The sequence below is a fragment of the Alternaria alternata genome (assembly GCF_001642055.1).
Source record: "Alternaria alternata strain SRC1lrK2f unplaced genomic scaffold CC77scaffold_3, whole genome shotgun sequence".
NCBI lineage: Eukaryota > Fungi > Ascomycota > Dothideomycetes > Pleosporales > Pleosporaceae > Alternaria > Alternaria alternata.
In genome coordinates, this window is record NW_017306192.1 from 1,188,234 (window position 1) to 1,211,542 (window position 23,309).

At 50.4% G+C, this 23,309-nt stretch overlaps 11 protein-coding genes across 11 annotated transcripts; 6 read left to right on the forward strand and 5 right to left on the reverse strand.

Moving 5' to 3' along the window:
* Positions 1-19: 19 nt before the first annotated feature.
* On the forward strand, positions 20-760 carry CC77DRAFT_539124 (hypothetical protein). The gene has a single exon (XM_018532067.1). The coding sequence runs from the start codon at positions 255-257 to the stop codon at positions 714-716; it is 462 nt and encodes a 153-aa protein (XP_018390069.1). The 5' UTR covers positions 20-254; the 3' UTR covers positions 717-760.
* Positions 761-1,196: 436 nt separating this feature from the next.
* On the forward strand, positions 1,197-2,820 carry CC77DRAFT_927711 (citrinin biosynthesis transporter CtnC; the record flags this gene model as incomplete). The annotated part of the gene is made up of 3 exons (XM_018534007.1): positions 1,197-1,529; positions 1,586-2,206; positions 2,257-2,820. The coding sequence occupies 3 exons, from the start codon at positions 1,197-1,199 to the stop codon at positions 2,818-2,820; spliced, it is 1,518 nt and encodes a 505-aa protein (XP_018390070.1).
* Positions 2,821-2,887: 67 nt separating this feature from the next.
* On the reverse strand, positions 2,888-3,908 carry CC77DRAFT_539155 (hypothetical protein). Its single transcript, XM_018532068.1, has one exon. The coding sequence runs from the start codon at positions 3,740-3,742 to the stop codon at positions 2,954-2,956; it is 789 nt and encodes a 262-aa protein (XP_018390071.1). The 5' UTR covers positions 3,743-3,908; the 3' UTR covers positions 2,888-2,953.
* Positions 3,909-3,989: 81 nt separating this feature from the next.
* CC77DRAFT_1057851 (hypothetical protein) lies at positions 3,990-4,556 on the reverse strand (the record flags this gene model as incomplete). Its single annotated transcript, XM_018528066.1, has 2 exons — positions 3,990-4,465; positions 4,526-4,556. 2 exons carry the CDS (start codon positions 4,554-4,556, stop codon positions 3,990-3,992), a joined length of 507 nt encoding a protein of 168 aa, XP_018390072.1.
* A 192-nt stretch (positions 4,557-4,748) lies between these two features.
* CC77DRAFT_1005613 (hypothetical protein) lies at positions 4,749-5,668 on the forward strand (the record flags this gene model as incomplete). The annotated part of the gene is made up of 3 exons (XM_018523363.1): positions 4,749-4,856; positions 4,967-5,232; positions 5,419-5,668. 3 exons carry the CDS (start codon positions 4,749-4,751, stop codon positions 5,666-5,668), a joined length of 624 nt encoding a protein of 207 aa, XP_018390073.1.
* Positions 5,669-6,758: 1,090 nt separating this feature from the next.
* CC77DRAFT_539159 (hypothetical protein) lies at positions 6,759-7,291 on the reverse strand. The gene has a single exon (XM_018532069.1). The coding sequence runs from the start codon at positions 7,230-7,232 to the stop codon at positions 6,861-6,863; it is 372 nt and encodes a 123-aa protein (XP_018390074.1). The 5' UTR covers positions 7,233-7,291; the 3' UTR covers positions 6,759-6,860.
* Positions 7,292-9,888: 2,597 nt separating this feature from the next.
* On the forward strand, positions 9,889-11,037 carry CC77DRAFT_1057853 (hypothetical protein; the record flags this gene model as incomplete). The annotated part of the gene is made up of 2 exons (XM_018528067.1): positions 9,889-10,333; positions 10,388-11,037. 2 exons carry the CDS (start codon positions 9,889-9,891, stop codon positions 11,035-11,037), a joined length of 1,095 nt encoding a protein of 364 aa, XP_018390075.1.
* A 291-nt stretch (positions 11,038-11,328) lies between these two features.
* Positions 11,329-11,788, forward strand: CC77DRAFT_1017012 (hypothetical protein). Its single transcript, XM_018524325.1, has 2 exons — positions 11,329-11,631; positions 11,734-11,788. The coding sequence occupies exon 1, from the start codon at positions 11,406-11,408 to the stop codon at positions 11,592-11,594; it is 189 nt and encodes a 62-aa protein (XP_018390076.1). The 5' UTR covers positions 11,329-11,405; the 3' UTR covers positions 11,595-11,631; positions 11,734-11,788.
* A 1,266-nt stretch (positions 11,789-13,054) lies between these two features.
* On the forward strand, positions 13,055-14,318 carry CC77DRAFT_539227 (hypothetical protein). Its single transcript, XM_018532070.1, has 3 exons — positions 13,055-13,413; positions 13,470-13,555; positions 14,025-14,318. The coding sequence occupies exons 1-3, from the start codon at positions 13,273-13,275 to the stop codon at positions 14,245-14,247; spliced, it is 450 nt and encodes a 149-aa protein (XP_018390077.1). The 5' UTR covers positions 13,055-13,272; the 3' UTR covers positions 14,248-14,318.
* Positions 14,319-19,044: 4,726 nt separating this feature from the next.
* On the reverse strand, positions 19,045-19,932 carry CC77DRAFT_1057854 (hypothetical protein; the record flags this gene model as incomplete). Its single annotated transcript, XM_018528068.1, has 1 exon — positions 19,045-19,932. The coding sequence occupies one exon, from the start codon at positions 19,930-19,932 to the stop codon at positions 19,045-19,047; it is 888 nt and encodes a 295-aa protein (XP_018390078.1).
* A 334-nt stretch (positions 19,933-20,266) lies between these two features.
* Positions 20,267-21,533, reverse strand: CC77DRAFT_928287 (heme peroxidase; the record flags this gene model as incomplete). The annotated part of the gene is made up of 2 exons (XM_018534043.1): positions 20,267-20,491; positions 20,544-21,533. 2 exons carry the CDS (start codon positions 21,531-21,533, stop codon positions 20,267-20,269), a joined length of 1,215 nt encoding a protein of 404 aa, XP_018390079.1.
* Positions 21,534-23,309: the final 1,776 nt, after the last annotated feature.

Sequence of the window (23,309 nt, forward strand, 5' to 3'; positions counted from 1 at the left end):
TCGAATCTATAACCCAAATGTATAATCTGTGGATCTGCAAGGACGTCTTTCTTACTACCTGGGTTACTGGGCGCGTGCCGAACTCGTCTCCCTCTCCGTATTGTTCCCAGTCGCCTATCGTTCCCAGTCGCCTATCAAGCGTGCTCCTCTAATCTTGACCCCTTCCCGTTCGACAGCCTATTTGCTAGTATCTTTTCTTGGTACGGAGAAGCTTCGCGAAGCCAGATTGATACGTGGAGATATCGACGACGGAGATGACCAGCAGGCTACTGAAAATGAGCGCGTGCTGGGAACGACAGAGGCAGATGCGACGTAGGTATCTTCGCACACCTGCGTCCAACAGGCGTGCGGTTGGTCGAAGTATCAGTCCTCGTGGCTGTAGTCATAGGCATTTCGCATCCTGCTCATATCGATGTGGTAAACTCTGGATTGGCTCAACTGGAAGAAGTTGTTTCCTGGAAGAGAGTAGGTCGATGCTGTATGCTGGTAGCCGGCATCAAAAAGATATTACCCTCGACATCGCGACAGCCTGTTGCTATCTATCGAATTGTGCGGGTATGCTTGTGCTATCTGGGCTTGTTACTCTCAACTCTTCAGCTTTTCTGACCATCTCGCGTCAAGCTGGTTTCCAGAGGGCGAGCGCAATTCACACCCTGGGTAACAATAACACACGTACGAGGGCGCTGCTGGTCTATCGGGTTGTACGAAAGGGCTGACTGAGATGATGTTGGATGAAGGTTGGTGTGTCATCCGGAAAAGCTGCCGCACTATTGTTTTGCGCTTACTAGCTTCAGGAAAAGCACCTCGACGAATCGATGACGCGGTAACTCCTTTTGCTCAGGACGCCATTCTTCCCATCGTAGACGCACCCGAACAGACATTTCAGCCGCGGAGCCTTATCATGGCGCGACAGCACCAAACGCGCAATAAAACGCCAAGTTGACTTCGCGTACATGGCGAGGCGCTGAAGGTGGGTCAAGGGGCGGCTGCAGAAGATCGTCGCCTCTTTATCGTTAAATCCATGCAAACTCCGGGAATAATTACATATCCACGGATCCAAGTTGGACATGATACAAATACTCGGCCTTCCGTCATTGTAGCCAAGAATCCGTCTCGCCGACTCTCAAACTTCTCCGATCGCTATGGCAGACTCCGACATAGGCCCCCAGCATACACCAGTATTGCCGCAGTCTCAAATGCCTCCAGAACAGACACCAGCTGCAAGAGAGGATGATTACGGAAAGAGCGAGGAAGATACGACACATGACTTGGAAAAAGCTTCAAGCAGCACCGTGCCACCTCCGACAGATACGGAGTCCTTCTTCGTAGAGTTCGATGGACCCAACGACCCTGACAATCCAAAGAATTGGACGCCAAAGCGGAGATGGGGGATCACTATCTCTATGGGCCTCATGGTTTTCACAGTCACATTTGCCAGCTCGATATTCAGTGTCAACATCGGTGTTGTCCAAGAGAAGTTCAATGTTGAACTGGTCACAGCTACCCTTGGCGTAGCATTATTCGTCCTGGTACGTTGAGCAACTCCTCAGCGATCGGCTACCCAGTAGCTAACACAGAGCTACAGGGTTTCGTATTCGGTCCAATTGCCTTTGGACCCATGTCAGAAGTGCTTGGCCGGAAGCCTCCCTTGATGTTTGGCTTTGCACTATTTGCTATCTTCCAGATCCCAGTAGCACTCGCGCAGAACATTACAACGGTATGCGTCGGTCGATTCCTGGGTGGATTCTTCGCCTCTGCGCCTCTGGCAGTCGTTGGTGGAGCTCTTGCAGACTTGTGGGATCCCATCCCTAGGTCTTATGCCATCTGTGTCTTCGCTGCCGGCGGATTTGCCGGCCCCGTAGCAGGCCCCATTGCTGGTGGCTTCATTACGGAATCACACCTTGGATGGCGGTGGACGTCGTGGATCACCCTGATCATGGCCGGTCTGTTCGGAGGCATCGGCTTCTTCGTCGTTCCGGAAACGTCAGCCGCCAGGATACTGCAACTGCGAGCTGCCAGGTTACGAAGGGAGACGGGTAACGACAAGTACCACGCTGCAGCAGACGAGAACAAATTGACAGTCGATAAGGTTGTCAATGTCTATCTATTGAGGCCATTCATCATGTTCATCCAGGAACCAATCTTAGCACTTGTGACAGCCTACATGAGCTTTTTATACGGCATCGTCTACCTACTATTTGAAGCAGTAAGTGTTCATCCCTATAATCCTCGATAACAAGGCCTGACAAGTGACAGTTCCCGGTGTCGTTCCACGAAGAACGAGGATGGTCTTTGGGTGTATCGCAGCTGCCATTTGGTGCCTTCATCGTTGGCATTCTGCTGGGTGCTGGCTGCATCGCTTATAGCTCCGCCACAAACTTTACTCGCGCATTCCACAAGCACGGCAGGGTTATTCCGGAGGAACGTTTACCACCTATGATTTTAGGGGCAATTGCACTCCCTGCCGGTCTATTCTGGTTCGCCTGGACTAGCAGTCCCGACATCACCTGGGTGCCACAAGTGCTCTCGGTTGCTCTCCTCGGTTTTGGCTGCATGGTGCCGTTCTGGCAAGGTATGAGCTACCTCATCGACTGCTATGGCTTCTATTCCAACAGTGCCATCGCGGTCAATACCTTCATTCGCTCTTTCGCAGGCGCGTTCTTCCCACTGTTTACGCATGCCATGTACCACAACCTTGGTGTACCTTGGGCGAGTAGTCTTTTGGCGTTCATCTGCGTAGTCTTCCTTCCTGTTCCCATTCTTTTCTACATCTACGGTGCACGAATAAGGAAGAAGAGCAAGTGGGCACCAACAGCATAAGAAGTTAGGAATTGAGCATTGTTCGTGGCCAGCGGTCGAGCGCTTTACACATGGGTATCCATTTCTCAACCACTTGTCATTTCTAAGAATTACATTCATACATTCATTTCCTTTGGTCTCTGCCTGCATTGGTTCATCCAAACTTGGGGGCCCATCCGTGGAATCCAGCGAGCTTTCCTTCAGCCATTCTCTTAACGCGCTCGAGTCGCTCGACTGGTCCCAAACCCCTCAACTCCTCCCAGTCCAGGTCGCCGAACAACTGTGTCAATGTCGCGAAGGCAAAGGCCCAGTATCCGCCTGCTGCACGTGCTGCTTCATACTCCACCGAGCATCTAATCTTCTGCGAAGGAAAAACCCAACCACGACGCCAGTCCACGCGTCCAACATACCACTCTTGGCATGTTTGAAGCCAAGTCGATGATTCCCAAAGATATTGCCTCAAGGTGCCATCCATGATCATCTGTCTGCCATCGCCCGTCTCGACGTACAGCACGGAGTGCATTAGCACCATAGGCTGATTCGGATTACTGCGCCAGGTCAAGATGCGGTCGATCTTTGGCCAATATGTCAACCACTGGGCACGTCCGTTGAATAGCTTCCTGACCAGTCTGTTCACTTCCTCCTCTAGAACAAGACTGAACCAGTCGCACATGTTAAAGCGCGAGAGTGCGTCGTTCAACCACGGTGGCAGGAAGGTGCAGCGGCTGAGGTCTTCGGGGTCAGGCGGGGCGAACACTAGGTCTTCTATCGACCAAATCTTCCAGATCGGGACTCGGACCGAAGGATCGTGAAACTCAATCGCGTATGCGGGGATGGCCTTTGGGGCAGTATCGGCGGCGGCGTGGAAGCAGACGAGGAGTACTTGCAAGACCTCTTCCAGGGATAGGCGGGTTGCGTTTATGGTAGATGCAGCTGACACCATGATGGGTTTATGAGCAAGAGAACGACTTCTGCTCAAGAATGTGTTGTCCTGGTGGTTGTAAGAGTATAGAGGGACGGCGACGATTCATCTTGAAATCAGGCGCTAGTGGTAAGTCAGTGCACCCTTGTAAACTTGGGAGCGGCTTCACTAACTATTCCACTAAGCTGTGATCTCAAGGAAACTGTTTCTTGTTGTCTTTGAAAATATAGGCAGTATAGTGTCATTGACGAGGTCATAAAGACCTGTCCTACTGTGCCACTGCCTCCTCATATGCACCCGCAAAATTGGCCCTGCTCAGAGTGCGAATCTGCGCCTCAATCTCATCTTCCGCACATCCACGCAGAGAATGCCAGTCCACTTGCTCAAATATCTGCTCCATACGCCTGCTCGCGACAGCCCAATATCCATACTCGTTGTTCATGCTCAGCGCCTCCGCACGAATAATCTGGTCTCCTCCAAAGTATTCTTCCAAATACGGAGCTTGGCTCAGATCCATATGGCTTTCCACAAGCTCATCCTTTGTCATGAGCCAATGTGTCACCCAATTCCATCCGTATTGATCGATAGTACCATCGAAGATGTACTCTTCACCGTGACCGTCGTTTATCAACAAGACTGAGTGACCAGGTGGGTTGTGAAAACCTCGCAGGTCTGAGACGAGAAGAATGTATGGTATGGCACGAAAACGTCTCCACTCAGTCGCGTTGCTGAGGCCGAGAAGCTCTGTGAATGATCGGTCAGTTACCCACAGCGCAAAACCTGTAGTACGTCGCAAGAGCTTACTTTCCAGATGTTGTTCCACGAAAGGCTGCATGATCGCACAGAATGTGTCGCATCTCATCCTCATGATGTAAGCGCGATATATATAGCTTGTCTTGATTCGTGACATGTCGGGGAGCCTCGGTATGAAATCTCCGCTCCATGAAAGGAAGGCTATCGAATAGGACTCCAAATAGAATGTGTCGCAGATGATATCCAACCACCTGAAAATCTCGTACCCGCAGACATGGTAACCAAAGACCGCTTCTTGGAATACGATGAGGTGTACAAGAAGGATCTGGCGAAGGGTAAGGGGCGGGAGAGGTGGGGTGACTGGCATGCCGGCTACACACGGGTTGGTGGCCATGAGTTGAGGAGAAGATATGAAAGTCAATTGAAAGAATGGTGTAGCAAGAGTTGATGTCATTTGTGCTCGCAGCGTGAGCGTTTGGATGTTGTTACTAGCGCGGAAGTGCGTGCGCTTTGCTCCTCCAAAACGCTCGATCTATCCAAGTCGCTCACCCAAACTTGGCGTCTTGGTCACAGTCTTCTGTAAAATTGTCTAGAGAAGACTCCAATCACGACAATATGGAAGACTGGGTCGGCCAGAAGCACACCTTGGAGGCCGCACTGATCGACTGCTCAAAACACTACAGCGGAAACCCCCCAGGGAAACAAAGCTCAGCCAACTTTAGGATTACTTCATCAGCTAGGGATCTAAGACACCAATAGTAGGTCTTCGAGCGATGATAGCTATACCAGACGGGGATTGGGAGGCTCGAAATTGACAATCCGACCGCCCTTGCAGCGATCGAAGAAGCTCGTCGTATAGAGCCAAAGGATGAGAACCATTTCGGATCGCTTCGTACTAAGGCGACTCCCCACCTCAAGAAAGATTGCAGTACCCGAATATACAGTGTGGCTGCATACATGTACCACTATACCTCTCACGCTGCGAACGACGTCGACCCGAGCGACGACAAAGACATGCTTTTGATCGGCCCAGCCAAGGACATTGCGTTCAATTGCTTGCTAGCCACGCTTTACAACCTCATACATGCGCCACATATTCAAAGAGCGACAGTCCCTTTCTTCCCCTCGCCCTCGTTTCCAAAAGACAGCCATCACCGAGGCGCTACTAGCTGCCACCAGCGTAGAGCTCACTGAGTAGGATCTCAGCGACATGACGGTGCGCGAATTGGAGCTGCTTCAGATACAACATAAAGAGAATGGCTGAGCTCAGACTTTCGAAACCTCCACGATAGTATAACAACAGGCGGCACTCAGACGTGGCTACGGACCATAATGGATGCATGGACGTATGTAAGTATCGTAACGACAGTTTCGAAGAATGGAACCTTCTGATAGAGGATAGGGCGCAGTTGATGTACGTACAATTAGATCACTTAGGAAGTCGCGAATTGACATATCTTAGGCTACAGTATCTCTACATCCTACTAGCCCGTCGTTTCCTCGGTATTCATCATTACAACCTACCTACGGCATCTAAGAACGACTGTAATACTGTTTACCTCTTAGCATTACGTCGAGAGGGTTCGAAGTGCACGACTGGCTAGCACGCATGCTTGGAGACTGTCGGACGAGCGCAAGAACGTGGGGGCTCATACGTTTGGTGGGATACAATGGCTTGGTGGCTCTGAATACGTCCGTGTCGAAGCATATGTCTCCAGCAAGCTATACTCCTGGAATGGGGCTATACGATATGTAGTACGCTGCCGGCAGCAAGTCATGTGGCAGCTAACTGAACTGGTGCTTTCTTTAGCAGCAACACGACTACTGGGTTAAAAAGATCAGAAACATGGCATGCTTCCCGTTTATGATTGTTTCTACCAAAAGCTAGGTCTGTGACCGGTCTGCACCACGAGCAATCCTATAGTGTGATCCTAATATAAACGCAACGAATATATGATTCAGCATAAAGGTGGGAACCGTACTGAACCGTAACATACAGTTCATGTACAATTCTTCGTGTGCCATGGTTATCTATTTGTGAATGGGGTATTTGCATGTCATCTGAACACGCAAACTCGTTGGCAGGCCAAAAAGCGTTGACGCGCAGTTATTGTCCTCACTGACCCAGTGAACACCATATGCTGGTTCAGATAGCATCTTGACATCGCTGAAGCTGTGACAGATCCTAGGTAAACCAGTTCGATTGTCAAAAAGCACAAGAGTTCGACGTGCATACAGCTTTAGTCCATTATTCACCCCCACGAAGGCCACGACCAATCTGCTACCCTACTATACCAACAGCTACCACTCGGCCATATAATATGACTATATAATACTATTAAAGAGTCTGCATCTCACCACTACTAGGCTTAACCAGAAGTGTGTACTATGTACTCTGTTTGGTCAACGCGTTCCGCGCCCTGCGTTTCCTAAAGAACTCGCTGATTTGATCTTTCACAGTGCGAATCTTCAAGGAGTATAAAGCCGCGCCGTGGCATCTTTTTTTGCTTCGATCACTGGCAGTGACAGGGACATAGAGTGAATCTTTTTGCTTTTCAGGGTCACTTGTGAGACTTGTTTGGCCGGTATGCGGAGATTGGCCAGGTGACAGTGCGGACAATGACGCGTTCCCCATCACAACATGGGCCAGGAAAACTGGTAGATCTCCGAAAACACAACCGAGTATAATAGAAAGAACCTCACCGCCCTTTTGTGGTTGTGTTCCGACGAACTTAGCAGATTCGCGGATTGATAGCATATCTGCAATATTTCAAACTCGAAGTTCACTGCCTTCGCTTCGCATCGTCTGCGCTCGACTCAATGAAGAGTCTCAAGTTTTCTGCTGCAAGATTGTTTCCAGAAGTAGATCGTTGTACCGGGTATCTCTTTGGCACTCGATTATCCTGCCGTGGTTACATAGACCACCAAGGCGCCAAGTGATAAGTTGTGGTGGTCGTCCAGCTCATCTACGTAAGCCATACAGAGCATTTCTGCAAAGACAATCTCAGACTTGCTACCTATCCTCGTCGGAGTGATTTGCCCATCTTTTTTCCGATCTACACACTCGTTGTACAAGTCTGTTGCGTTGTTGACCCTCTGAAGACTTGCGCATTCGGCCATTGAACATCAGCACCCTTTCAGATGGGCATCTAAGGTGTTTGTAGTCGGCGAATGTAATGATATATCAGCCCTTGTATCCCTTTTATTTCTGTACATGAGAGTAGGTGAACGTGGAGAAGATGGTCGGCCGGTTTCGCAGCAGAGCGAGGGGAGGTCCAGTCGCTGGAAGATCAAAACACCAGGGTCGATATCTCTCCTTCACCTCCGACACACGCCGCACACACAGCCAGTTCTCTTGAGCTCAAGACACCTTCCAATCTCGAAGATATTGCACTTCAACGCCCCCTTTGTCGCTACCTTGTCTATCCCACCCAAACACGACAAACACATTCGTCTCAGCATGAGCAATCCGCAAGCCACGCTACAGAGACATGCTCTCAACCGCATATCAACGTTCATGGTTGCAATCTTCACCCTCATCACGAGAGTGGTTGATTCCCGTGTACTGTTGCGCAAAGAGACAGTCGGTAATGAACTGCATCTGTTCTTCTGCCACAAAGAAGACTTGGGCGATCAATTTGTTGCTCAAGAAACCGGATACACCTCCATTGAGGCAGAGAAAGCTATGGAATCCCACAATTATTGCGTCTTCGTGTGCAAGGTCTTTGCTGGTATGCTGGCTTGGTTGATCGAGGGTGCGCCAAGTTCCAGTCGCATACAGTAAATCCTGACCGCTAACAAGACGCCATCTAGAGCTCCACCTTCCAATCACAGTCGATGAAGCAGACTTGAATGAGGTCTTCGAAGTCCAGCCTGTCGTTTGCATCGATGTCATTACCTGGGAACGGAGAAGAGTCGCACCCGTTCACACAATGTTCAAGATCCTCTCCTCGGACGCCTACCCAAAATCAGACGGACTCGTTGAGGAAGAGGGATTGTACATCGATGCTTCAGCGCCTCAATACCTCCGCCCGGCTGGACTATACGCCGTCTGCAGTTATCCTGCACGACCACAATCCTCTACGCAGCTTGGTGGTGCCTACGAGGCCCACCTCAAGAAGTTACATCAAGCCGCTACTTGGAGCAATTACAGAACAGAGGCCGTTATCCGAACGATCAACAACAAGATATACGCGAAGATGAATGGGCTTGGAGGGCCTAGGATTCTGCTGGATGAAGACATCGCGAAGTGGGAAAGCTTCGAGAGGGAGATGCTTGCTTCCGTCGAGATCAGTCTTCGGTCTCTGGTTACGAATCTAGACCTCCTGTACATTCCCGTACCCGATAGGGAGACACACCACAAGCTCATCGCTCAAGACTGTTTTGATACTGGCCATGAGAAGATCATGGAATCTCTGGAGCGAGTCTCGGCTCGTAAAGAGATCATGATATGGCAAGGCATTTGAGCAGTGCTGAACTATGATTCTCTTACGTATGAGCTCGAGACAGGGCTTGAGTGGATGGACCTCGGTGAGAAGTAAGAATGTGAATATGTTCGTTTAGCGCATGATTTCAGACTCCAGCAAAATCATGATACCCAAACCACCAAATTAGCGTATTTCGGTATCGTTCATGACTTCCTGAGTGATAATAATGATCAAGTATCAGTCAGATTTGCTTGCGCAATTGATGCCGTGAAGTACAGAGCGGCTCGTCAGTCTGGCCATTGGCTATGGGAAGCTCAACGACAAGGCCTTAGTCGGCCTTTTTCAGAGATGCGCAGGTACCAATACAACTCGACTAACAGAACATTCATCCGTGTAGCCTATCGAGTCTACTTCCACAGCCTCACCATCCTATCGGCAGTGGCTATACAAGTGGAAGTCACATAGATGCCTGCATAAACAGCCAAACTTTAGACAACTACGACGAGCTCTTCAAGTCTGGACACTAGGCCACATGATTGGTTGGCCATTACATGGTGCTCTTTTGTTGTTTGACTAAGCTACCATGCAACAAGTTGTCGAGCACCATGTACCGCTCCCTGGCCGCAAGTGGCTCCGGCAGCAGCACGACCTCATCACTCTGATTACAAATGTACGCAGCTCTCCTTCTGGCCGTAGTGACCTACCAAAAGAGGTCAGCGTGAGTACTGCTTAGATCCAGAGCGACTGCGAGTATGTGGCTCGCATTGGCATCGTAACCGCAGTGAGAAAGTGAAAGACTGATGGGCCCATATCTCTGTTCATCGTGCCCGCGAAGTCCGATACAAACGGGCAGTTTGAGCACAAATCTCGTTAGACGCTTTCGAAAAGCCTGAGTTCCTTCAAATTCGCGTCATCCGCGACATTTTCCTGACACGGCCAATCCACATCTTCAGTATATGCGGAAACCCCTCCAAACCATACGTGAGGATGTCCCGATCGAGAGCAGCTATTACATGTCGCGAGATCGCTTGTAATCGCCTGGTAAGCAGTGCCGTACCATATCTGAACACGCGCGGTTGTGATACGCGGGTCCTCGTTCAGTTTGATACCCACGTGTATTGCAGCTTTGACTGCCAAAGCCGCAACGAGCGCATCCAGAAGCTGGACCGTATCGAGCAGTTCATCACGGCGTTGTTCTTCGAATACAGCGAAACGACAAACCCCTACCCAGTCATATCAGAGACGATCCATCGAGAGCAACAGGGAAACTGGCGCCAAATCCATGCGCTCGGCAGGGCCGACCATCTGGGTACGGTGACACTCAAGGAGAACGGTCCCCTTTCTCCTCGCGGTCGACTTGCTTTTCTCTCTTTGAATAAATGCACCTCTGTCCTCATGATATTTGCCCCCTTGATGGCGTTTCTCTACCAAGGTTCGTCTTTACTTCATTCTCCTGCGATGTCAAACCAGAACCCAACGTAATCAGACCTTGACCCCTCGATCGAGATCCACGAAGCGCACGTTGACAATGTATTATCGGACCAAGAAGTGCGAGTCCAATATCTAGGCCCGAACGGAAAGCCTACGACACAAGATACAGTTGCGAGATGGCACTCAATGTTCCGAATTACAAACACTAAGGAAGATCATACCACTGACGCGGCTAGACTCGCGCAGTTGAATGGCACAGGAATATACTGCGACACCACAGCGGCTCAATACGGTCGCGCCCCAGGACTGCAAGACGCGAGGGCTTATCATCGCCATCATCCCGATTCGAAGACAGTATACTGTGCTAGCTTCGCCCACTACTACCGCACCTATCACTTGAGAAACCTGGGCCGAATCAGTGCAGAAGATGGAAGATACCGCATTTACGCTCTGCATCGGGAGGCGTACACCCAAACGATGAACAACATTGTTCATCGCGAGATCGAAGGTATGGGTGGAACCGCGTACTTGCTGGCTATGACACCTGGAGATTTTGAAGCCGCATGCACAACGATCGTGGCTCAAGTCCATTCAGCACTCCTTGACGTCGCTTTTGACATACGCAAGGTGTATTTGAACAAGCCTTATGAGGTGATCTTTGATAGCAAGGAGGATTCGGAAAGGTACGAGGAGGTGGCATCTTAATGCATGGGCCCGGGCCATACAGCGTGTCTGCAAGCTTTAGATAAGCGTGCTCCTGACACCTGGATGCTTGATGACGATGTCTTTCGGCGATACTGACGTCGAGAATAAGGCCGTCGGGAAGCAGACAAAGCTGGCAGAAGTGTGCGTAGCTTTACTGGCGAATGGAATGCATGCGCTGCGGGAATGCAGCAAGCAGTCGCAAGAAAATCTTGACTGCAAACGTGTCTGCATTTGAGCAATAGGTCGATCCGTGAAAACTCAGATTCTTCTAACGCAAGTCTCAATCTGAATACCTTTCGATGCAGTTTTCAACCTTTTGTCAGGGATGGTGCTCTTTGGTCAAGTAATCTTAACGTAGTACTTATGCCATGCCGAATCAAATCCACCACACCAAGACCTCGATATTGCTCGGCCTACGCGTGCCAATTCTCTTTGTGGTTTGGATCGCGTCTTCCATCCGGTTTGTGCAGCTTTCAACAACCACAACATTTGTCACAGTCGCCAAGAATAGAGTGCTCGTTGTCGAAATCGTTTCTCGTCTGCTGCGGGTACTATAGCTTCCGTACCACGAGTATGGCCGTCAGCTCCGCAAGCCTTCTCGCTGTTGGTTTACAAGTCTCTTTATGCCATACGCTTACCACTTAGCTGCCCAGAGCTCTACCAGTGGTTCGCATATACTTCAAATCGCTCACTTACTGGTGACTAAGGGAATGATGTAGTGCTGCACGGCGATATCTAAGCAGCAATTCGCGTTCGCCGCATCATTACAAGCAAAAAGTAAAAGTCCAAACTCATGGAAAGGCGTCCACAGAGTCGAACACGAAAGTAAAAAGACAGTTTAGCAACGATGCCGAAAGCCTACATCTGTCAGCTGTGCCATGAGTTAGTGAGTTTCTGTTTGACAGATCGGAGATCAATCTATCCGTATAGATACCCAACGGAACTTCGTTGGCATATGAACATTGCGATATGCGAATGTCAATTCTGTCGTTCACGTTCGCAAATCTCCAACTGGCGCAAAAGAAGACGTCACTTAGGACCTCCGTGCCACAAAGGACACGAAAGGTACTAAGATTGTACTGCGAAATTGGGGACCCAACAATGTAAGAAGTTTAGATACCAAAGGTTTCCGCGTGCGACTCAACGTTCGACCTTACAGAGAGTCGAACACAAGAGCGACAAAAAATGAGTTCAGCTCGGTGTCGATTGCCTACGTCTCATTGCCGCCGGCCGATCCGAATCTAAGGCACGAGTTAGAAAGTGTTTTGTTGATGGAAAAGAGCCTAATCAATCCATACATATATCCAAACGAAGTCGGTTGTGGGATGTGCCAAACAATTCTGAATCGCTAGGCCACCTCTGGTGAGTCGGCAGCTCAGGAAGGACGAGAGGTTGCTCTCAATCACCCAGCAATGGCGAAGACAGATTTTCCCTCATATTATTCAAGAGAATGGCGTTCTCAATAGTTCTTGTGAGTTATCTGACGACTCCTCCACAAGAACGAGGCAATAGAGTGCAAAAGCGTGACTGTGGCGTGTTCATACCCCCAATCTTCACAGGTATTGCAAAAGCTTAACGCCTTAATAACTCTCATCATGTACTAGATGACACCATCTATGAGCTCTACGTGGAGCACATTTGACGAAACTATAGCGTCTACTGTTGACTGCCACGCATCCAGGACAGCAATGCCAACAGATCTTCTCGTGCGCCAGGCGGACAGCATGGTTCAGATGAGCAAGGACTGGTGTGATAAATCCAACAGTTCTAGTTGCTCCAGGCTGGGTCGGTTTTGCTAACGGGCACCAAACACGGTGAATAAGATCTTGGTACAAGCTGGGTACAATTTCTTCATGCCATTTTAAACACCCAAATAGTCAGCCGAAGTGAGAATGCGACAGCGGTATGTAGCACTTGGGTGAACTCTGTGGATGTGTCTGATGCGTCAAATCCTTGCATCAAGTGGGGACACAGCTTGATAAGGTTCTTGTGCATCGTTCACAATCTTGTAATAAAATGCAGTGGCTGTTTGGCTGTAGTGTATCCTAAACTCTGATACCATCATCCCGTGAAGGACAGAGATAGCATTCATCGAGCGCCTTCTAGTGCTCTTATGACGCGGGACTCGTAAGCGATGGAGCTGTACGAAAAACTGTTTTATAAGGGCTGCGACAGATTTTCGCGCTGTAAGCATTCCGTTTGGCTTGGTATCTTCACTTCCAGGAAAGGGTGTTGATGTCTCAGCTTCATATTTGCAAGTTCGGTCGGGGGTCCGCGACCACCCCACCAACAACCACGCCACGACAACAAGACCACCTCACGTTGACGGCAGAAGCAGGCGGAGAACTTGGTATGACGGATCAAAAAGCCAGACAAGTTTGTGATACCCTCAGGTGGCATCTGCGGATATTGCGCTGACTAGGCAGAGGCAGCCAGCAACAACCCCTCCGCCGGTACCATCGACGCCCGCACGAACAGACAGGAGATTGGGAGTGGACGATCTCAATCGTACAGGCTGGTAAGTCATTCCATTCCTGATGTCGATTCTTCCCTGCCCTTGAGAGAGGTACTACGAGAAGGCGCCATTCAGCCGCAGCTTCAACGCCTCCTCGCCAGCGATGAGCAGCATCACAACAAGCGCACTGTGCTACCAAGTCGCTGACACTCTTGTCCTCTGCAGACACAAAGATCAGAGACATAAACTTGGTGCGCCGCTCGAGGCGGTCACAGACTTGTGGCTGTGGCTGTTGCCAGTCCGCGTCTACAACACCTCCGCGGCATTGCGACATCGGCGCACACAAAGTGGAGTCGTCAATATCCCGGGAGCGACGACTGGCATGGAGCGAGCAGATTGCTATACGCAGGCTAAACATCTATTGTCTTCCAGTAGGTAGCAACTGGGAAACACAGCCGTAAGGACAGGGAGCCGGCAGTGTCTTTGATTGATTTTGCGCCGACCATACCTGACATTCACTGACAACCCACAGTCCCTGCACACTTACGAAGAAACACGACTCCGTTGATCATCGGAGTTATGTTAGGCGTTGCCGTGGGTGTCAGCCAGGCGATGGTTTCCAGAAGACAAAGAAGGCAGCAAACTACAGGTCCGCCCACAATAGCTTCCCAGAGACGAAAGGCAAGATTTGTACTCCATCATGTCAGCGCGTGTCTTGGAGGATTGGCCGGCCTTATGCGTTGAAGGGTCGGTAATCGCCAATACTGAATCGCCGCGAATACAAGTCTTGGGGGTGGGCGATCTAGACGACAAGCGCCTCTGGCGACGACGGCGCTGGATAGGCTGATCATTCATGTTGAGACTAAAGACCTCATTCGTTTCGGTAGGTGGTGTCTTTAGTGGACAAGTAAAGTAGAACACAGACATCTGCGTTCGCTTCTCATAGCAAAGACATTCAGAGTGTGCACTGACGGAAAGCCAGGTAATGTCCTACGCGTACGGTCATGCACACCGTAGCCCCTCCCAATAGTCGGGCCAATTGAAGCATGCTGCCCTTCGCGTGCGAGCGCCCGTCCATCGTTGGCCTCGGCCTTTATCCAGCGTATACAAGCCCAGCGGCGACCACGAGCGGTACCTAGGGAACATAACAAGAAGTAGAATACGTTCGATATACTTGGATGAGTGGAGGCACAGCAAGTATCCATGAGAGAGCATGGAAGACCGAGCTGGCTGAAGGGGTCGGTGCATGGACATGGTGGGAGGCCTGCGAGGAACATCTGACAAAGAAACTCCGTGGTACGCCAGTGCTAGAAGATGTCGCGACGACGGAACGAAAACGAAATCGCAGTGAGAGCTTCAAGGAGTTCATCAGGAATTCATTCGGAGTTCCTTCCCTTTGACTGGTTGTAGCATGGCCGACTGCGATGGCATGCTCGAGACGGTATAGAGTTCGGAAAGTCCAACGGCCGTGGCGGTGTTGGTCCAGATTTGGCGTCCTTCAAGATGCTCGCGCCCTGCGAGTGGGCCTTCGGCCATCCATTCGCCTTATCGGAATGCAACCCGTTTGTTATGTCACCAGAGGGCAGCAGTCAATTGCCTCGCTACCGGAAAAACCGCGAGACAGGTCGCTCATTGAACACACACTCTGGCGAGTGCCTTATTGGATGGCATCGCCAGCGGTCTATCGCTGTTAAAAAGTCTTGGGCACTGACCGAGGTACAAAATAGATGACAAAGAGAGACGAAAAGGATGGAAAAAGATGACCGGAAAATGGAGGAGTAGAGAAAGAGGACCGTCGTTCAGAAAGAGATAGCCAGAGGTTTGACATTCGAAAGCGATCCCGGGAGATGCCATGGCGGAGTATGCCATCTGCATCCGACGCGGCAGGTGCGCCTGACCAGTTTGGAAGCAACGAAAGGATCGACTCCTGCAGTGACAAACTGCATGCGATAATCGGGCTCGCCAGCAAGGTCGCATTGTGAAAAAGGTGGCCATGGCATCCAAAAGACACTACTTCATGCCTTCAGCGTGCGACATCACCGAATTTGCCCAAAAGGATCCGTCACGGCGCGACAGTGGGACACCAGTCCATTCCAACTACTCTGACGCTCGTGCTGCGCATTACCATCGTATCGTTCTGGCTGAGAAACGCTTGCTGAGCTCGAAGCTAACGCTCCGGTCGCGCTACAAATTCCTCGTCAAAGTGGTTCGGTGTTTTCGCTGTGGTATCATTATGCAAGACTCCCAGAATTGTCGTTCACAGCCATCGCGGACGGGAGTGTCTGCTGCAGACAGGCAGGATTCTCTGAGATGTGCACGCTATACTTAGTACACTTCGGCCTCGGTTACGTCGGTTACAAAAGCAGCCATACGATGCCATGCCTGTGACCCCCTGGACGTTCACTGTAGTCGTCCTGATGCGGCTGTCGTGATGAAGATACATACACTGAACTCACTGTCGTTTTTTATCACCAAAGCGGCTAAACCTTGGAATCAATACCGGCAGGCGCATGCTCCCTGCCACCTCCAGGGATGTACTGAAGGTGAATTGGCTTGTCCCACAGTCATGAGTTCTGGTCAAGAGAAGAACTCCTTGGCGCGTCCAGGTTCGCCAAAACTCGGAATCGCCTATGATCACGGTGAGGTGTTTAGGTCGCATGGCTGAGTCCCCTAAGGGCTGCGCCCTTGTCGGCAATTCTATACGGCAAAGGCCACAAGATTCTGATGATGATGAGATACACGGCCTCAATGGATAGCTGAGTCTTATGAATGAGAAGGCTCGTGTCGAAAGAACACTACGATTGAGGTATCGGAAATGTGACGCCAGGCTCGGCTCACATACCAGTCTTCCACGAACAGTACCCTCTCCTACCAGCGACAATCAACAACATCATCCGTACCACACAAAGCTCCCAAACGGATGCGTAGGCCCAAATCTCCTAGACTGAAGCGCGCAGCAGCTTGACTTTTGCATAGTGCGTTGATGCTTGACAGTTCTAGGACGGCTGAGGGTCGCCCGAATTGGAAGTCGGAGGCTGCTCTCACCATTGCGGATCATAGAGCCGGTACCAATAATATCGAGACGGACGAGGAGGGAGAGGCACGAAATTGAACGATCTATCCCTTGTCTCACGGCGTTCGATTCGACCGCAAGCAGTGGATATCGAAGAGGCACAAAGAAAGGGGACGTCGACTTCGACTTCGCGAGTCTGTGGTAGACAATGTTGCCTGAGGATCGTACGTCAGCAATGATGTTGCGTAGGACACCGTTGTCTGTTCAGATGGCGGACTTTAGGATGAGACATGCCGCTGATCGGATCGCCGAACACGTGTCTTGCAGGAGCTTGAATCTGCCTTCCGGCTCTTTTGTAAGCCATCTCCACGAAGATGTACCGGAGAGCAGCGCGCACAACCATGTGCGAAGGCCTTGCTGCCGCTGTCTGTCAAACCATCTACACAGGCTGGGACGCCCGCCACATACCATCTATGTACCTCGGACCATGGCCTTAGATACCGACAAAGATTACAGGCCGATGTGACCATTATAGATTGGAGTCGCGGCAAGACGATGTGAGGGCGTACGTAAGAAAATCCGAAAGTTCATGCTTGGCCACGTACTAATCATGTTGTAAGTCTCGAGGTACAGTAGCGGACGACAAGGCGATGAGACCGCAAGCTGGGCGGCCCACAGTATTTCCGTGCAGGTTCGACTGCGCTATGGACGTAGCGAGCGGAGATCGAGGATGTATTGGGGGCTGTCGGCCCGAGGATCAGCAACATGATACTCCGAGTCTGGTTTACAGTATAACCCCAGACAGGTGTGCTAACTGTGTTGTAGGAAGCCGGGTGCGGGACAGGGTTCAGTTAGCGGAATGCTCGCCGATATACGCAGGGAGCCGCGCCTACATCGCCTGGCTGCGCTTTTCGACAGGGCGAGGTCGCCCCCACAAGAACCAAGAAGCTCTCATGTCTCTCCACAGTCTTGTTGGGGTACGTAGCGATCGTAGGCAAGGCGGTCGAGGACGTGGATTCGGCGGCTTCGGTCAAGCCCTCGGGCGTCTCCTGTGCTATGGCGGCAGGCTTGTAGTGAGCAGAGCTTCTGCGTCGTATGAAGACGGACACCTTGCCACTGACAGTGGCCTCAGTACCTTCACCACGCTGTGTCGGGGTGATTGAGTTGGGGCAGTGTGGTCTGGAGGAAGGGGCAGAGAGAGTTCAACCAACAACCAACTTCATCGGTCCGTGCGCTGAGGGCGCCTCCCTCAGCAGCCCAGCAACAACATCAGCACCTTCTCAAAGCATTATCGCGCATTACAAGGTCTGCGCTTTGTGCGTGAGCCTCTACTCTGCAATTCCCCTTGCATGGTCTGATAGAAAAGGTGTCCTCTTCGCTGGCTATGGTTTGGCAAACTCCGTAGGGTAAAAGAAAGCCCGAGACCGACGACATGCGTAGCAGCGGCGACGCGAGTTCAAAGACTCGAACAGCAGAATCAAGAATCGCCAGGACCTTGTCAGACACCTCTGCATCCTCCTATTACCACGTACGGTCCCTGCATCGATCTACGCGCATTGCAGCGCCATAGAGATGGAAGGCCTTTGCCACATCCATTGGCAGCAGCTACTACTGCACTAACGATGATGGCTTGCAACGACTACAGCCCCCGTTATCCCACAGTCTTCGGCCCTATTTGACATCACAGATGCAACCTCCTTGAGCAATCAGATCGAATGGTCGTGGCGGAGAATGGAAATGTCTGGGAAGAAGGACAAAGGAGGAGGCAACTACCTTGCGCTGGACTATGGAGGCCCATATCACCGGTCGCATTGCAAAAGCACCACACCTCAACCACCTCATATACTTTTCTTTGTTGCACTCGACGCATCCGTTGAAGTGGTGGGAGCATACCCTGCAATAGCAAAATCTGGACTCGAAATAGAGGCCGATTATGGTAGGTCCATGACTCGGACTTGACATTTTGAAGCTTCGAATGAGACGTCTGGCCCTGGAGTCATCAGCGACCTAGTAAAGCTCATGAAGACTTCGGCTAGGCTGGAGAGCCTTCACATCTTCTAGTTGCTGTATCAAGACGGGGGAAATCTGATCGTTCTGCAGAATCTTGAAAGCTTTGCAGGGACCTAATATCTGTACGCTGGAGTGGCAGATGACAAAGATCACATAACCATCCTTACTCTCGCCGAGAAGATTCAGTGGCCGGTAAACTCGATTGGCGTTTTGGGGGCATTTCACATTGAGGGGGACAAGAGGATGACATTACCAAGACGTATCATACCCCTAGGCGAAATGATATGCAAGCAGCCGTCATCTGCGAGAAATAAAAACATTGTGGAAAGGTATCCACCCGGCGGTGTCGCAAGATCATACTAGAAGCCACTACTCACAAGATTGCACCGTAGCGGTTATGTGCATTACACAGGCCTCTTTCACAAACAATATCAACAACACGCACGGCAAACTTAGAGGATAGCATACTAATGTATTCCACTTCGGTTGCCATTCGTAACATCCACTACGGTCGTCAACTATCTACGACCTACAAATCTCTATCGTCAATAATGTCCATTCCACCGTCCTCCACCGCCTCTCTAAACTCATCATCTGTAACTTTTGGCTCCATGATGATCTCCATGACATCCAATAGCCTTTCAGAATCGAAGAGTTCCTTCATCAAGGCAGTTGCCTCATTCATCCACCTACTCTTGAGTTCCTCCCACGATGTATTTCCTTCCAGATCGTAGTTCGCAATGAACGAATAGAAGTCATCGCCAATAACTAGGCTATTGGTATCTTCGTCTTCAATCACGTACTCCAGCTTGTCTCTTTTCTTGTTCATGCGGTATTTCTCCGGTATGCGTGATGCGCTGTTGGTTAGATATCGAAGCAAACCGATCATCTGCTTGACAACGGCTTGCTCATCCCAGGTCACGACACCGTGGAGATGCACAATCCTTACTATCGGAAACTCCTTCTTCGTAGGCGTCAGTATGATGTTGCTTCCCTTCAGATTCGCGTGACAAATTCCTTTCGGCTCAAGCTCGGTGCCTTGTGCAGCCATGACTTCGTCGAAGATCTTGCAGATGAGGAAAGGCGGGAAGCCGTCTTGGAAGAAGTTTTCCTTGAGGTGTTGCAGGTCACGGCCATGGCAGAAGGACGTGACGTACCAGTTTCCTCTTGGGTCGTAGTCGATGACTCTGGTGACGCGGCGAGTCTTGATACTGAGGAGTGATTCGATCTGTCTTAAGAGTGCTTCACGTTCTTCTCTTGAACGAGGAGTTCTCAGTGCTAAAAGAGAAGAGGGGGTTGGCTTGACGAGGTTGTTGGGGATTACAGCAATAATGAGGCCATTTGGGCTTTCGCTAATGAGTTTGATCGGAACATACTTGTCGATAGCAGACTTGGGAACATTGGGTGGTAATGTCATGGCGTGAAATTGATGCATGTTTGGACTTTAGTGGAGGATATGTGTATCGTTGGACAGCAAGCTACAAGACAGACACAAACCAATTTAGGAAACGAAAAGGCTTGTGACCGATTGCGGACACTGACTAGCCGCTGATAAGCTGGGTTTGCGCGGTGAACTTGCGGAGCAAGCGGACCCCGATGATACTAGACAGTGAATGAGGAAGAGGTGAGTCAAGAAGAACCATTAGTGACTTTAGAATAGATCTATGTTATAGTATAAGTGAAACCCTGCAATTCTCATGCTAGCGCTATAGCTGAAGCTACGGATGGAGGGAATGAAGCCACCATTGCACTCAAGGCTTCTCTTCTCTGGAGGATATCACACCTGTAAGCTGAATAGCATCATCCACCAAGTTATTAAGTTGATCGAACTCGCCGTTGAGCCACCTGTCGAGCAAGACCTGATCCTCGCTAACAAACGTAGGCCGTTCTGCGGGCAAGACCTTGGTGCATTCTTTGAGGTCGTTGATGTTGTTCACGCCGAGAAGCGACAAACGCGTGTAAGCCTTGGCATAGTCCTATATCATTTGGTCAGATGAGATATTTGTTTGGAGATATGTGCAGTCATACCGCGTTCCATCGACCCTGAGCAGTAGCCCGATCGCTGAACTGCTGCCACGAAGGACTTGTTCTAGAGTCCTTACTCAAGTTGATGTCGCTTTGGAATTTGATGACACGGACAGGCGCATTATTCGTAGTCTGCGGGTAGAAAGCCATATCCCAGATACCGGGAGTTGAGTCTTGTGGGTCACCATCGCGAGTGGTGTCGACGAAGTGTTGTTGCGAAGTAGTGTGCGCCCCGACAAGAGCAACAAGATCATGAGCATCGATGGTTTTGTCTTGGAAAAGTTTGATGAGCTTGTTTGCAGAGTCCTTTTCTCCAGGAAGAAGGCCGGTAGGGCCAGCCTTGCTATTATCTTTGCGCCCAACGAAGGTTCGAAGTCGTGGTCCAAGCGGGCAAACTACGGTCGCGACATTGGCACCGAATTGGATGATATCTGCCATACTCATGCCGTATTGATTGTATTTGGTGTACCACTTCTTTGTTTGATCAGCAATTGCCGAAAGACCGTTGTTGTCCGCACGCGACATCTCGTCGCTGAGGAGGATACTGCCGTCTGCACCACCATAACTGCTGCTCTTAGACCAGACGGCTGCATCATGGAAACCCAGGCGGACGGCTTGACGAGCAAACTTGCTGCAACGACCGGATGTACCGTTGAATTTGGCGGTCATTTCGTACGCCAACCATTTCCAATGGCAGCACAGATCAGCTTTGCAGGCAGCGCTTCCGATGTTGCCAGCCGGGATGGAGCCATCTATGGTAGCCGACTCAGCAGACGTTTGGTCAAGTATGATGGCTTTGATGTCCTTGCCAATAGCAGTGAGTTTGGAGTCTGCCAGTGTCTTGAGGTCGCCAATAAGCTCTTTCGAAGCTGCACGCTTCTCACGAGCAGCAAGGTAGCGCATTTCGTTCATCGTGTCACCCATCCCCGGGTGAGCTTCAATGAGTGGAACAAATGTTAGCAGGGCATAGCTGAAGTAGGAGAAAGCCTTCATATTGACCAGCGAAGAGGAAGTAGATGTCGACAGGAACAAAGAGTGGAGAGTTGCTTTTGGGCAGGATGGCCATACGACATGTTCAACTCTTATAGGAATGGCTTTCTGTGATTCTGGAGACCAGACCTCGCTTCAGAAGTGCATTAGATTGAGTGGTAAGTATACCCAGTCACCTTGAACGGTGTTATCATGAGGCAAACGAATACGAGCACTGTGTACCCTGCATATGGTCCGACATACCATAACATTGACTTTGCTGATTCATAGTATCTGGCTGTAGTCAGATCGTATGATACCAGAAAGTAAAGTCGACGTAAATCTGGAAGGCCGGACTTCCCGAATTGAGAAAAGCTGACGACCAAGTGTAAGATTGGTGGCTCTCCAATTGGTCGAAACCAAGTGAAGTGATGAGCAAGGTGAGCCTGGCTACCGGATAAGCGAACACGGGAGGCGAGACTTCACTTGCAAAACTGTCGTATTACATGAAGTATATTGCACATGCATCTGGGCCTCTGATACGAACAGTAACCTCATGTAACGAAACGACGTGAGGATTCGACAGTTGCTCGAATCTGAGGCTTCTCTCTCTTACTGCGTCGCTATTAGTGGAAGCATTGTCATGTCGGCAAGAGCATACCAGCATATTTGAGAGAATTCCGAAAGTCCGATCTCTTGAGATGTTTTCCATCCAGTTGTCAGCTGCATCAAACATGCCGGATTCCAAGAGGCAGTCAAAAGGATCGACAATTTCAGACGCAGGTAATATACCGCGCTCGTATAGGGGACGTTCGATGGCTTCGTATGTTACACGACTATTCTTAGAGTTTGCTAGTTGCTCGGTCCCAGGCTCCAGGTTGTAGATCGTGCAATCGCAATATCAAGCCGTCGATGGTGTAACTATCGCGCATTGGTACTTCAGCCTCACAATCAAAGTAGATCTACCGCGCCCCCTGGAAATCTCGGTTTGTCGTATCCAGCCCATTGCAGCCATCCCTCCAGAGTGTTCCATGCGAAAATTGTTGAGTGAAAACGCCTTCCACAACAACGAGGCAGCTATGCACGTTCGGGACCATTGCGGTCAACCGGTAAGCTGCAGGACAGGGCTTCGCCGCCAGGCGAGTAACATTTAGCCGGATAACATACAGCACCCAAGGACTCTTTCTTTGTACCGAACGGTCCTTTAGGGTAAACGTGGGAGGCCACTTTTCTAATCGTTTGTTGATCTACACATCGAATGGTGTGGTGGATGTTGTAGCTCATCTCCTATTGTGTGATGTCGAGTTTGATCGGTCTCGGGACGGGACACAGAGCAACGAACCTTGATCCACCCCGATGCCGCTCCAGATGCATAGATTCAGCCGCGTGTTTATAAGGCAACAGGTCGGTACCGGTGGGAGGGGTTTGTTAACGGAACAGCATACCACAACGACGAATCTTCGAACTCGTTTCTGAGCAAGGTCAGCGCGTTTTGGCGCATGTGTTCAGTATTAAGATGTTCAAAGGCAACACTATATACCCTGAACTTGGACGTCTCCTTATCCTACTGCTATACTAACAGTACTACTTGCAGGATTATTGTGCTTGTATGTTAACGGCATCGGAGCTTTCGAACGTAGCGCGCCACGGCGCGAAGGCAATCACCGCTTAGAGTTGTCTCCCAATTCAGCGGGTTTGGCCCACAGCCGGCGGCGACGGCATTGAAGAGAAAATGGTGCTGATCGGAAGTTTGGTGGTGGATGTCATCGTGGCAGCTGTAGATGGCTGGGTAAAGAAGGG